This window comes from Hemicordylus capensis, chromosome 3, assembly GCF_027244095.1.
Source record: "Hemicordylus capensis ecotype Gifberg chromosome 3, rHemCap1.1.pri, whole genome shotgun sequence".
NCBI lineage: Eukaryota > Metazoa > Chordata > Lepidosauria > Squamata > Cordylidae > Hemicordylus > Hemicordylus capensis.
In genome coordinates, this window is record NC_069659.1 from 319,828,057 (window position 1) to 319,841,508 (window position 13,452).

Genomic DNA, 13,452 nt, shown 5'->3' on the forward strand with positions numbered 1-13,452 from the left:
CTGGGCTAAGGGAGCCCAGCCTGGTTTTCAGTGATCGTCCAAACCACCGGCTCGCAGTCGGGTCCCATGGTTCCATGGCGGCTAGCCCACCAAAGCAGCCCTCCCTTAAAACAAGTTTAGTGGAGCAAGCACTCCGCTAACCCCGTTTTCCCGATCGTGAGGCGTTGCAGTGACTTGTGCGTAGACCCCTGACCGAGAGGCTACAACACGCGCACTCACACGGGGCATCTTGGGACTTGCGGGGGCTGAGTGGCCCCCAGTCTCCACAGCTCCTTGACAGGGCTGATAGTTGTGTGGGCAGCTGATCCGGCCACCAAGGGCGGGCTCGTCTGTGCCCACAGAACCCTCTAAGGCTCTCCACACTGCTCTTGTGTAGAGCCTCATGGAGTCCGCCCTCACTGTGTCTAGTCGAAACAGATCTAAAGGGTTTCAAGCCTAAGTCAGGGTGAAGATAAAATTTAATGGGAGGTGTAAGAGATACTACACCTCCCATGTAAGGTGTAAGAGATACTACACCATGAGGTGTAAGAGATACTAAGTAGCATGGGGATGGGGCCCCAGGTTCCCTAGTCTTGCTTCAGTTTCTTTTTAGATTCTGAGCCCTTTGGGGACAGGGATCAATTTTATTTATTTATTATTTCTCTATGCAAACCGCTTTGCAAGGGTTTGTTGAAAAGCGATCTATAAATATTTGTTGTTAATAACATGCATATTTACGTGTGGAAGCCTACTCCTCAAACATTGTACAAGTCTTGTACATTGTCTTGAAGGCCTAAACACTGAGCAGACAGGATATATTTATTTCTCAAATTTGTGGACTGCCCCAAATAGTTTACAACAGCATAAAACAAATTAAGACAAAAATGAAAATCTTAAAACAATTTAAAACCACAATCAAGTTAAAAAGCTGGGGGAGAATAAAAGGGTCTTTAAGGACTTTTAAAAAGTTATCCTAGATGGGGAGGCTCTTACTTCAGCAGGGAGCATAGCCCAGAGTCTCTGGGCAGCAACAGAGAAGGCCCGTCCCTTTGTAGCCACCAGTCGAGCTGCTGGCAAATGAAGACTAACCTATCCAGATGGTATCAGGAGTGTAGCTACGATTGAGCGGAGGGGTTAAAAGAACCCTACCCCCCTGCTCCTGAGGGCCCCCAGCTCTACCCCTCCCTATTTTCTTCATTATCTGAGGGGCCCACTCTGAGGGGCCACTGGGGAGAAGGGCAAACATGGGCCTTCTCTCTCCTAGCTACGTTCTTGGATGATATCAATGGGCCATGGGGCTCATGGCAAAGAAGATTACGTTCTCTTAAATATGCTAAGCTATTTAAGGCTTTATAGGCTAGAACCAGCATAGATATAAATCTGTTTAAATATTTTCATAAAATTCAACACAGTCTTCAGTGCATAAAATGGTGAATCGCAGCCAAATTAACCAGTGTGCAAGCAGACTACCTTGGGTTTTAAATAATCACGCAGTCTATCTTGCAAAAACCAGGGAGTAAATCATATGTTGACTCAGGAAGGCTCAAGGTTGACAGCCTTCCATCCTTCCGAGGTCGGTAAAATGAGTACCCAGAATGTTGGGGGCAATATGCTAAATCATTGTAAACCGCTTAGAGAGCTCCGGCTATAGAGCGGTATATAAATGTAAGTGCTATTGCTATTGCTATTGCTATATGTAGGTGCATGGGCAGGACATCAGGTTTCACACATTAATCCTGATGTTCGCTTCTCTCCCCACCCTACAAAATTTTTGTTCACTATCAGAAATATGTCCATGAAGACCACTTGACCCTCATGGACATATTTCAGACCGCGAACACGGCATTTTCAGGGAGGGGAGAGAAGTGAAAATCACTTTCTAACATCCCTGTCTGCAGTCTGTGATGCCCATCAAACCTGCAAGGGAAGGCTCTATGCCTCAACACAACTCTGACCCTGTCAGCTGATCACTGCCTGTCATGCTGGCCAATATTTATCTTTACTACTTGCTGAATATTCTGACAAGTGTGCACATCTTTTCTTAGTTATTGCAGTACTTTAAAAGTCTGGCGTATCCAAGCAGAGCTATCCTGAGGTGTTCATGTATGTAACTTCAAAAGCAACAGAGCTCTCCCAACTTTTTCCCTTAGAAGCCCTCCTTTAGTCTTGCATTGCATCACCTGTACAGTTATAACAAAAGCAATGCAAAACTGGCAGAGCCTGATCAAATTGTGTGTGAAGGTTGCTGCTTATAGGAAGCAGCCTATGCAGTCACATGAAAATGTATTTGGGAGGATCAAGGGAATTAAAACTAGTTTGACATAAGGGAAACTAATAATGGATGACGACGAAGAATATTTATATACTGCTCTTCAACCAAAGTTCTCAAAGCGGTTTACACAGAAAAAACAAATACATAAATAAGATGGCTCCCTGTCCCCAAAGGGCTCACAATCTAAAAAGAAACACAAGGCAGATACCAGCAACAGCCATTAGAGGGATGCTGTGCTGGGGTTGGATGAGGCCAGTTGCTCTCCCCCTGCTTAATATAAGAGAATCACCACTTTAAAAGGTGTCTCTTTGCTGAGTTAGAATGGGTACATGCAGGCGTGGCTCGTGAACTCTCCTCTATGGTGGGCGGGGAGTGGGCGGCTTCTTCTGGCAGGGGCTCGCCTCCGTGGGAGCCAGGTGAGTGGCGGAGGCAATTCCCCGCCGTGGGGGCTGCTGGGTGGCATGGAGCACCAGCTCTATTTACCTTAAAGAAGCCGCCCACCGCCCCCCACCAGAGGCGCGTTCACGAGCCACGCCTGGGTACATGCATGTGTAACCAAGACAAAAGGTTGAGTTTAAAGTATGTTACATATTAAGGTTGTTCACATGACCAGCTGCAGCAGGGTAGGAGTGGGAAAACCTGGGTAGTGAGGCTCATGTGGAGACTCAGGACCTGCTCCAGAGCAGGGTTCCCCTATTACTTAACCTAACCTTTTACCTAGGTTAGAGTCCCGTCTTACCTTGGCAGCCCTGATCATGTGTGCAATCAGGGCTGTGTACTGCAGTTTCCAGTAGCCCAGCTTCCTTAAAACTACAGAGTGCCATTGAAAGAGCAGCCGGGCAGCTGAGAACTGCAGCATTGCTGCCCATGCAATGCATTGTGGGATACTGGAGGGTTTCCTTCTGTAAGTTCTGTTGTGCTGACCATGTGGAGCGGTAGAGGCCATATGCTCGTGTTGGGAAAGGCAGGTATATTCCTGGCTTCCCTCTAGCCCTCCCTAGCCACCAGGGATTTTGGCCGTGAAAAGGACCTCACTCTTTATTCTAGATGCTAGTATAATATATGAAGTAGAGCTGAAACGAAACAAGAGGCAGCATCCAGATTAGCCTTGTATGTGTGGAGGTTAATTCTACTGGTGCAGGAGGGAAGGGAACAACTCTCATTAAACTCTCCTCTTCTCTTGGCTGCCTCAATGCCTCACTATAGATATGTCCCTGAGGGCTTGGGCTCCCTCCGGAGGTATTGCAGGCAGCAGGATGTGGGAGAATCAACCTCCCCTTGCATCAGCAGAATGTACTTTCACAAGTGGAAGTTTAACCATAGCAAGAAACGAAAATAACTGCTTCCCAGAAGAGCTCATATGCAGGGAAGTTGCACCTCTTGCATTTCTGCCTGGTTCCTCACCAGCCTAATATTAAGGCAAAGAGAGCCAGCGTGGTTCAGTGGTTAGACTGCTGGACTAGGACTGGGGAGACCCAAGTTCAAATCCCCATTCAGCCATGAAACTAGCTGGGTGACTCTGGGCCAGTCACTTCTCTCTCAGCCTAACCTACTTCACAGGGTTGTTGTGAAAGAGAAACTCAAGTATGTAGTACACCGCTCTGGGCTCCTTGGAGGAAGAGCGCGGTATAAATGTAAAATAATAATAATAATAAATAAAAGAGTGAGTGCATGGAGGGTAAAGCCAGCATTGTGTGTACAAGTCTTTATTGCTTGTGTGGAAGTTGAGATGAGCACCTTAACGTACAATTTCCATACTTTTTAGACCATGAGTGAAAATCGTAAGCACCTGAACCCGCACCTTAAACCATACTGTATTATATTTTAGTAAATTTAAAGCTGCTTTGACAAAAACAATAGACATTTTATTGCTTGACAAAATAAGGGAAAGATTTTCCAGGACGTGTTTTACAAATACCAGCTTTGGCTGCTGCTGTTGGTTAGAATCCTATTTGCAAGTGGAATGGAAATGCAACATGTGTATACTCTGCGGCCTCAATGCTGAGGAATGGAAGGATCTGATGACCTCTTCAGCCATGACCTGCCCCAGCTCTTGAGTGGGTGATCCGAGCCATGCCAAGTGGAGCTTCAGCCTATATCCCCTCATGCAGCCCTGCCCAAAGCAGAGAACAGCCGGGAGGTCAGCCAAGGATGCCTTCTTTGCACCAGTGGGCTAAAACAGCTCAAGTGATAGGCCCTGCTGCTTTAAAGCTTCCTGGTTTCTGCTTCCGTGTACTCCCTCTTTATCTGTGTCTTATGCTGCCCTTGCCTGCTCAGCAGCTGGGCCTGATATCAGCATTGTTCCTGTTTTCATTGTTGCTCAGTGGTGGATGTGTTAGTAAATTATTGTTTCACTATAAAGAAGTGAGGAGTAACCTGCTCTCCTCAGTGGGGAGAAGTGAACTCAGTTATTTGAAGGTGTAATCTCTCTGACCCTGAGAGATTAAGCCTTGTTGGCTTCACAGTGGTCTGATAGGCAGGCTTAACCGTTTAGGCATAGCCAGCATTTCTTAGTCTCCTATAAAGGTGGATTTGTACAATTCTTTTTTACACGTGAAAGTTGTCATGTGTTTATTAAACAACTTGCATGCCACATTTCTGCATAGGACTCGTGGCAAAATAAAAATACAGTTTTCAAAAATCAAATCCATAATAAAACAAGGCAATAACATTGGCTCTCCAGCTGCTGTTGAACTACTACTCCCATCATCTCCAGCTACAATTGTGGATGGGGATGATGGGAGTTGTAGTTCAGCAACATCTGGCAGCCCCCAGGTTGGGAACCACTGCACTAGGGGAATGCCAACTTTGAAAAGAAGTCTCTCTCTCAAGCTGTGCACCAGGCCCATGGGCGTAATGATAGGGGGGGCAGGGGGGGCACGTGCCCCCGGCGCCACTCTTGCTGGTCACGTGGGGGGCGCCAAAAAGTCCCCCCCTCTGATCTAAATTTAAAAAAAAAATTATTTAGCTTCAGGAGGCGCGTGGTGGCGCCCCCCCCCTAGCAGTCCCTGCCGCGGCCGTGCCCTCCCATTGCTTTGCTCAGAGTCAGGTGGTTGGCGGGCGGCGGCAGCCTGCCGGCGGGCACCGCACCAGACACCTATTTTGCCTTGCCTTGCTATAATGCTGCTTGCCTTTGGGAATCGGGACGCTGGCTTGCTTCGGCAGGCCCTCTAGGGGGCGGGCACACATGCATTCTTGATCAGTGTAAGCTGGTTGAGTCGCGCCGCTGCGCATGCGTGTGTCCTCCTCCCTCCCAGCGTCGGCATCCCCAGCACTTTCTGCACGTGGCGTCGGAGGCAGAGCCACAGCGAGAGCGGGTGGAGAACAACAGACCTCGAGTGTTTGGTGATCGTCGTCGACAAGGAGGAGGTGTGTGTGTTCTCTGTCTGCTCTTCTTGAAAATTTATTTTTTAAAAAATAGCGCGAGAGCTGGCGCTGGCTGGCAGCAGCTGCTGACCCCAAAGTTGTCTGGGGCGCAGGCAGCAGCGGGGCTGGTGGGAGGAGGAGCATTGGGAAGGAGAAAGCAGCCGCCACAGCCCTGCTGCACTCCGGGCAGGATCATTTCATGCTGTGGTGTTTTTTTGTGTGTGTCCAGAAAGAGAGAGTGCCTCTCTCCCCGTCCTTATAGCGCCTAAAGTCTCTGCTCAGCCTTCCTGCCCGGGGCTGATTGAATGGAGAAGGAGGAGGGCGGGGGCTCCTCCAGGCAGCTACAGTCGAGGGTCGGTGTGGCAAAACTCGGAGGCTGCGCGCGTGAGCCCAACAGGCACCACCACGAAAGGCGATCTTTGTCTGTCCCGCCCCTCCTCTCTGCGAAGTGCTTGCAAACCCATGGGACGCTGCTGAGTGAGACAAAAATGCAGATCCCCTTCAGGTGTCATGCGAGCCGCAGTGCCTAATTAGCTAATTAACCCCTTTGTCTCTAGAGCTTACTGAGTTTTGTGCCGGAGAAAATGCTGAGCAGAGACGCACCTTTTAAAGTGGTGATTTCATAGGGGGAGAGCTGCTACACCCACCCATAAGTACACTTTCCCCCTTCTGTGCTCCACCTCAGTTTTTTTTTTCTGGTGTCACAATAATATATGGAATAAGATGGTACTTTATTATTTCTTTTAGTGTCATCATTCTAGTTTTAAAATAAGTAGTTAAGTGCTTAACATTGTGGAAGACCTCCTGCCCTGCTCCCTCCCCAGTTCAGCTATTCCATTGCACATACAAAGGAATGATTGCTGAGAGAGAAAGGGAAGGACAATAGAGCTGAACCGTCATGGAGAGGCTAATATAAATTTGTGAAAGTTTTGAAGTACTTGGCTTTTGTCTTAGATTTTTTTCGAAGAGCTCTCTATTAAAGCAGATAATAACCAAGCACTTCTGATATGAGAGCTGCGTTGCACTAGAAAAGCTTTAAAGAAAAATTAATAATATGGTACTAAAATCAGTCCACGGATATAATTCATGACCTTTATTTAGTGTTTGATAGTCATTGATTGATGACTCTCTCCCTCACTTCCTATTATCTATCTATCTATCTATCTATCTATCTATCTATCTTTTTCCTTCCTTCCCCTTCCCTCCTTCCTTTCTCTTTCTCTCTCACTCACTCTCCCTCACTCCTTCTCTTTCTTTCTTTCTTTCTTTCTTTCTTTCTTTCTTTCTTTCTTTCTTTCTTTCTTTCTCTCTCTTTCCCTCACTTCCTATCATCTATCTATCTATCTATCTATCTATCTATTTCCTTCCTTCCCTCTTTCCTTCCTTCCTTCTCTCTCTCTCACTCGCTCTACCTTACTCCCTCACTTCTTGTCTATTTATCTGTCTATGTATCTATCTCTTTCCTTCCCCCTTCCTTCCTTCCTTCCTTCCTGGCTATATATGTTTGCTTTAAGTCAAATGCAATTTGATGTTTCTGTACCTGACTTGGCTGCTGGCTTGTTGGAACACTGAGAAGGGGGTACAGAGGCTTATTGGAAAGTTGGTAGCCCTGGTGTGGTTTGTTGTGCTATCAAGTTGGTTTTGACTCCTGGCAACCACAGAACCCTGTGGTTTTCTTTGATAGAATACAGGAGCGGTTTACCATTGCCTCCTTCCACATAGTATGAAATGTTGCCTTTCAGCATCTTCCTATATCACTGCTGCCCGATATAGGTGTTTCCATTCGAACCTGCAACCTTTTGCTCCCTAGGCAAGTTACTTCCCTGCTGTGCCATTAGGTGTGGCTTGTATTCCTTGTCAGTCTAGGAGTAGGCAGTTGTGGTGTGTGTGTAGGATCTTGATTATGGAAGTTGGCTGAGCGTCAGGATGGGACAGGTGTCTTGTGTGTGTGCTGCAGTAGTATTTAGGAACATAGGAAGCTGCCATATACTGAGTCAGACCATTGGTCTATCTAGCTCAGTATTGTCTACCCATTCTGGCAGCGGCTTCTTCAAGGTTGCAGGCAGAAGTCTCTTGCAGCCCTATCTTGGAGATGCTGCCATGGAGGGAACTTGGGACCTAGATGCTCTTCCCAGAGTGGCTCCATCTCCTGAGGGGAATATCTTCCAGTGCTCACACTTCTAGTCTCCCATTCAAATGCAAACCAGGGTGGACCCTGCTTAGCTAAGGGGACCAGTCATGCTTGCTACCACAAGACCAGCTCTCCTCCTCCACAACATAGGAGTATATACTGCATGTGGGCATCTGATGTAGGAATCTGCTTATGGTGGGCAAACATGTGTTATGTATGCACAGTATGTTGGTGGTGGGGGCGCAATTTCAGTGCTTGCCCCGGGCGCCGTTTTCCCTAGTTACGCCTCTGACCAGGCCTGATAGTAACAATTTAAAACAACCTCCCCCTTTAGTACATGAAGTTCTCAACTTCCTTTTGCCTATTAAGGCCACTATAAAAGAAGAAGCTGCCAAGTCACATGAAGCTTTTTTGCGGAAAGCATAAATATCCTCCATTGAATTAGGAAGGTGACCATCAAAGCAAATTCCTTCTCAGAACATCATGTAAAAGATCTGTACTGAAAAAGATTGGAATACATGCACAGACAAAGATAAATGATATATCTTTTCAGGTTTAATGTTTCTCATTTTTCTATGAGATCATATCAAAAGCACCTTATTTTTTTGTAGCTTTATCTCTCTGTCTCTCTCTAAAATTGAATGTCTGTTCCCTGTACATTTCCACATCCTTTGAGCTATCAGCACCAAACTTTGCTGTGACTTCCTAGGGCCCTATGAGTAACATAGGGTACCTGGAAACCCTGACAACCACCTTGTACACAGACAGACAGATATACAACGGGTATATCCACGAAACTGATATGGATGCAATAAAAAAGAGAAATTTGCACCATAAACCTGAGCAACGCCGGGTACTTAAAGATAGTTATTGCATAAAAACAGCCAAGAAAATGTCTAGAGCTGCATTCTGTGTACTGCCCTGCCTCTGAGCTGGAGTTGAAGGGATGTTCACTGTGGGAGATGGTGCTGAAAATGAAATCCCTACGGTGAGTTACATGTGTACACACACACACAAGCATGGAGATCCCATGTGATGGTCCACACCGTAAGATATTGTACATCTATACGTTGTAACTAATGGCGGCAGAGGAGGAGGAGTTAGAGAACTCTCCACATCTCGTTTTCTACAGCCAGAGTAATACGAGCTGTGGCTCTTGGAGGTCTCCAGTTGTTTGTATGGAACAGGAGTGCCTTATACCTTGCAGAGGTTGCAGGGGAGTTGCAGTTGCAGTTGCAGGGGAGTAACAGCAGGAGAAAGGGCATGCCCTGAACTCCTGCCTGTGGCTTCCAGCGGCATCTGGTGGGCCACTGTGTGAAACAGGATGCTGGACTAGATGGGCCTTGGGCCTGATCCAGCAGGGCTGTTCTTACATTCTTATCTCTTTCCCCCTCCCATCTATAAAGCCCAGCGTCAGTTCCAGCTTAGAGGGAACCTCAGCAGGAGGCCTCCAGTGGCCCACTCCAAAGTTGGTTCCCTCCTCTGATCTTTTTGGTGCATCATTTGCTGGAGCCAAAGTAGAAGCAATGCTGTTCTAGTGGGTGGGTTCATGGCAGCCGTCATCCACCCCACCCCACGTCTCTGCATAGTGCAGTGACATACTACATTGGCTGCGTGTCTGTATGTGGCGGAGAGAGGAGAATGTCACACAGCACTTGCCTGCTAAAACAACATTGCTGCCATGGCAAATGAAACAAACACCCGTCACCCGCTGCATCACCAAGATCAGAGGCGGGGCGGGCGCATTCAGCCACTAGCTGTGAGCAGTCCTCTCCAGGGACCAGGGCAAGCGGGCAGTTGTTTGAGGGTGCTCCTTTCTGACACTGAGTCTTACAAATCTACATGGTCTTTCATAAATAGTTGTGCCTATAATGGCCACACAGTGAGACACCTTAGTTTATAAAAAGGGGAGTCCACATAGAGGAGGGAGAGTTGCTGGACATATGATTATTAAGAACAGCCCTGCTGGATCAGACTCAAGGCCCATCTAGTCCAGCATCCTGTTTCCCACAGTAGCCCACCAGATGCCTCTGGGGAGCCCACAATCAGTAGATGAAAGCATGCCCCCCCCTTTGTGGTTCCCCTCTAGCTAGTATCCATAGGCCTCCTGCCTCTGAACATGGAGGTAGCCTATAGCCATCCAGACTAAATAATAATATGAAGGCCAGAGACCTTCAGGTTTACACAGGAACTTATCATTTCCTCAAATGGGATTCCTGACTTTTAATGTATAAATAAATATCAAAAATATCTTTTGAAACCTCACTGAATTTTGAAAAGCAGCTTGCTCTGCTGAGAGAGAGGGAGGCTGTTTTTGAGGTGGGTGGGAATTCAAAGAAAAACCCTGTTGGGTGTGCAGAGCTAATTACATAGGGCTCTGGTTGAAACGATAGTATTTTATTTTTATTTTTTTAAATGCCTTACAGTTTATGAACACCAGTGTAATTCTACAGATGGTTGTCTCAATTTGAACCTGAGACCCTGTCTATGCGTGTCTCAGTTTCTTTCCCATCTGCAAAATGGGAATTAATAACAAACTATGATTATATATCTACCCTACACTTCCATTAAGGGGTCATGGTGGTGTGCAGAGGTCTTCCTGCCCCTACCCCTTATCATTGCAGCAACCTGTGAGGTAGTTTAGGCTGAAGGTAAGTGACTGGCCCAAGGTAATCTTATGAGCTTCATGGCTGAATAGGGATTTGAACCTGGGTCTCCCCACTCCTGGTCCAGCACTTTAACCACTACACCAAACTGGCTCACAATAACAGGAAAATGTTATTAAAGATTCTGTAAAATTGTTTGCTTGTGTTTTTTGTCTGATTTCTATACTGCCTTTCATAAAACTTAACCTAAGGTGGTTTACAAAAGTTACTACAATAAAATCGCATTAAAATATTAAAATCAATTAAAACCATAAAAACACCAAAACGCAACAACAACGCAACCAAAACAGAGCAGCTGGAAGGAGAGACTGGCATCCCCTAAGCGGTAAAAGCCTGAAAAAAATAAAAGTGTCTTCAGTTGTTTTTTAAATGCTGCCACAGACACCAGAGAACAGAGACCCACCAGGAGACCCACAACTGAGGGCAACAACAGAGAAGGCCCTGTGCCATGTCCATGACAATTGATCCTCCCTCAGTGTCGGCACACAAAGCACAGCCATGTCGGACAAAAGCCAGTTTCCAAGGTTCAATCATGCTCAAGGGTAGTCGAGAAACAGATTCATAAAATGAATCTGCAGCTAGCCACAGGCTTGATTCTCAGCGGCGCCTCTTTAAATTCTCAAGGACAAAGCAGAAGGGCTATTTGAGTGGCAGCTGATGGGGCCAAACCTGCTTTTCCCCCAAGACGCAGAGGTTAACCAGAGTCAGGGAGTAACTTTAGCCACCACGTCAATTGTGTCACTGCATGCACTCTTTTTCTTCCTTCCTTATAAGCCAATGACAAGGGCTTTCATTCATGAGGGAGAAAGTAAAGCGCTACATTGGTGATCCCTCAGGGATTTCATTTCATTTACCCACTCATACAGATACACACACAGCAGCACCACCACCACCAGTAGTAATGGTGGGCATTTTGCATATAAGAATAATGCATAAATGAGAGGGGATTTACCTGCCAATGTTGAGAACATTTTTATGCACAAAGCATTCTCCATAAAAATGTGTTGTCATGGTTTTATGCAGTTATTTATTTACAGGCATTTTGTCTGGCTTGCAGGTTTTGAATGCACAAATAGCTGGCTATAAGGCAGCCATCGTTCACAATGTTGATTCCGATGACCTCATTAGCATGGGATCCAACGACAGTAAGTACAGGTATCACTTCTCTCCTGTTTGGACACCATTCTACCTTCTCTGTAGTGATGGAATAGCAACGTCAGAGTCTCTGAAAACTAACATTCTTCTGCTTTCAAGTCAACCAGTAATGTTTACTGTGTTTTGGGGTACAATCTGTCCCCTTATATACTGGGATTTGTCTCAGGATAGGCTTGTCTTTCCTGCATAAAGCAATTTCTTTATGTCTCCATATTCATTGGGTGTGTCATATCCTCTTCTGGTGAGCCACGATAGGTTAAATAGCTTTAAAATATGAGGATGGAGCATTGAAAAACATTGAACTGGCGGTACTAAAGGAGCAAGGATACAGCCTCAGGTGCCCACCCTTCTCTATGAGGGATGTGAAGAATGTTCCATGGTCAGATAATTCTGACTCGAAACAGGCCTACAAATGCTACAAGCTCAGAACAGAACACCCTTCAAATGAAGGGCCTGTTCCAAGCTCAGAACAGAATGGCCCGTTCCGAGTCGGAATGTTCCAAGCATTCCGAGCATTGTTTTGGAATCCAAATGTTTTACATTGTTTTGCAACTAACCACCTACGCAACACCACTAGGGTTGCCTTTCATGTGCGCAGCAGCCCTGTCAGGTCGCAAACATAAGTGTTGATTGCACAGCATGTTGGCCGTTGCACGTACCTTCACATATATGGAATATCCCTTTCTCTTCACTGTTCTCATCTTTGGAGAATTGTGTTTCTGGGAATAGCCCAGTGATACAGTGTTTCTTTTCTTTTGGACTTCTGAAGCTCAAAGAGCTTTGGATCTTATTTTTAGGCTTTCAGTTTTTAAATACTTCAATATGTTTTTGGCATGTGAATTCAATACATATGATACCCATAGTTTCTCTTTTTTCTGAAAAGTAGGGCCAAAGTAGATGAGACATTAAATCATTGTCTATTTAAAGGGATTGATTTTTAGTGAAAGATAGGAGCTGCACAAGGACACAGTCAGGATGCAGATCATAGCATGGAGTTGGGGTGAGTTAACTCTTTAGCTCCTTCCAGAAATCTCTCCCAATCTGCTATGGGCTCCTGAAAGCACAATTTGCTACAATGATATATTCAGGGATGAATAACAGCTTCAATGGCGGTGAATTTTCAGTGGGAAAACTGCATGGAGCAAAAGGGTTAAACCACCCCTCCGTCCATGCCACAGCCCCCATCTGGATCAGGCTCCCATGCAGCTGCTACTTTACGCTCTACCTCCTAATTGGATGATGATGAGTTTAAGATTGTTTCTTGTTTGACACTAAGAAAATTATGATGCTACAGTAAATCCAAAAGTATACAGTCTTGTCTTTGCTAATTTTTGTATTAAAAGGAAATCAAAATTTTACCCAGTGGACAACATCCTGCGTAGTTTAGGAGGGTGGAGCAGCAGCTGCACCCTGGCAGTGAGGGCTGCTCTGAGCTCAGCTGAAGGGTTGTCGAGCAGCAGAGCTCACACTCTGGGGGAGGGGGAGTGGTCTTTGTTGCTTTCTTCCCCCTCCAAAAGTGCAGGCAAATGCTCAACAAATTTTCAGCTGAGCTTGGAGCAGCCATTACTGCGAAGAGGCAGCTCCAGCTGTGCCTTCCTAATGCTGTGCTGGATGTCAGCCAGTGTCCTCGGTCCTGTCTTATCCCCTGCAGAAATGGCTGTGGGGGAAACGATGCAATTGGAGAAACACACAAAAAAGTTTGGTGGCACCTTAAAAACTAGAAAATTCATTATTCCAGATGCTGCCTCTCTGGAATTTGAATAAATACTGCATCACCCAGTAGAAACCCTTCACTGAACTGAGCAATTTCCTGTTCTGAAGATGTGACATTTTACATTGCTGGGGTATCGTGAAATCTCAAGGCACATTAATTTTGCTTAGTT

At 46.0% G+C, this 13,452-nt stretch overlaps 1 protein-coding gene across 3 annotated transcripts in view; it reads left to right on the plus strand.

Annotated features, from left to right (window-relative positions):
- RNF13 (ring finger protein 13) overlaps positions 1-13,452 on the plus strand; it is a 103,696-nt gene that overhangs the window by 58,625 nt on the left and 31,619 nt on the right. For 2 of the 3 annotated variants that reach the window (XM_053308201.1, XM_053308202.1), the window contains one exon: positions 11,472-11,559. In XM_053308201.1, coding sequence (XP_053164176.1) covers positions 11,472-11,559 — 88 coding nt within the window. Of the gene's footprint in view, positions 1-11,471; positions 11,570-13,452 lie in introns of all 3 variants that reach the window. The other variant, XM_053308203.1, reaches the window with a different exon arrangement.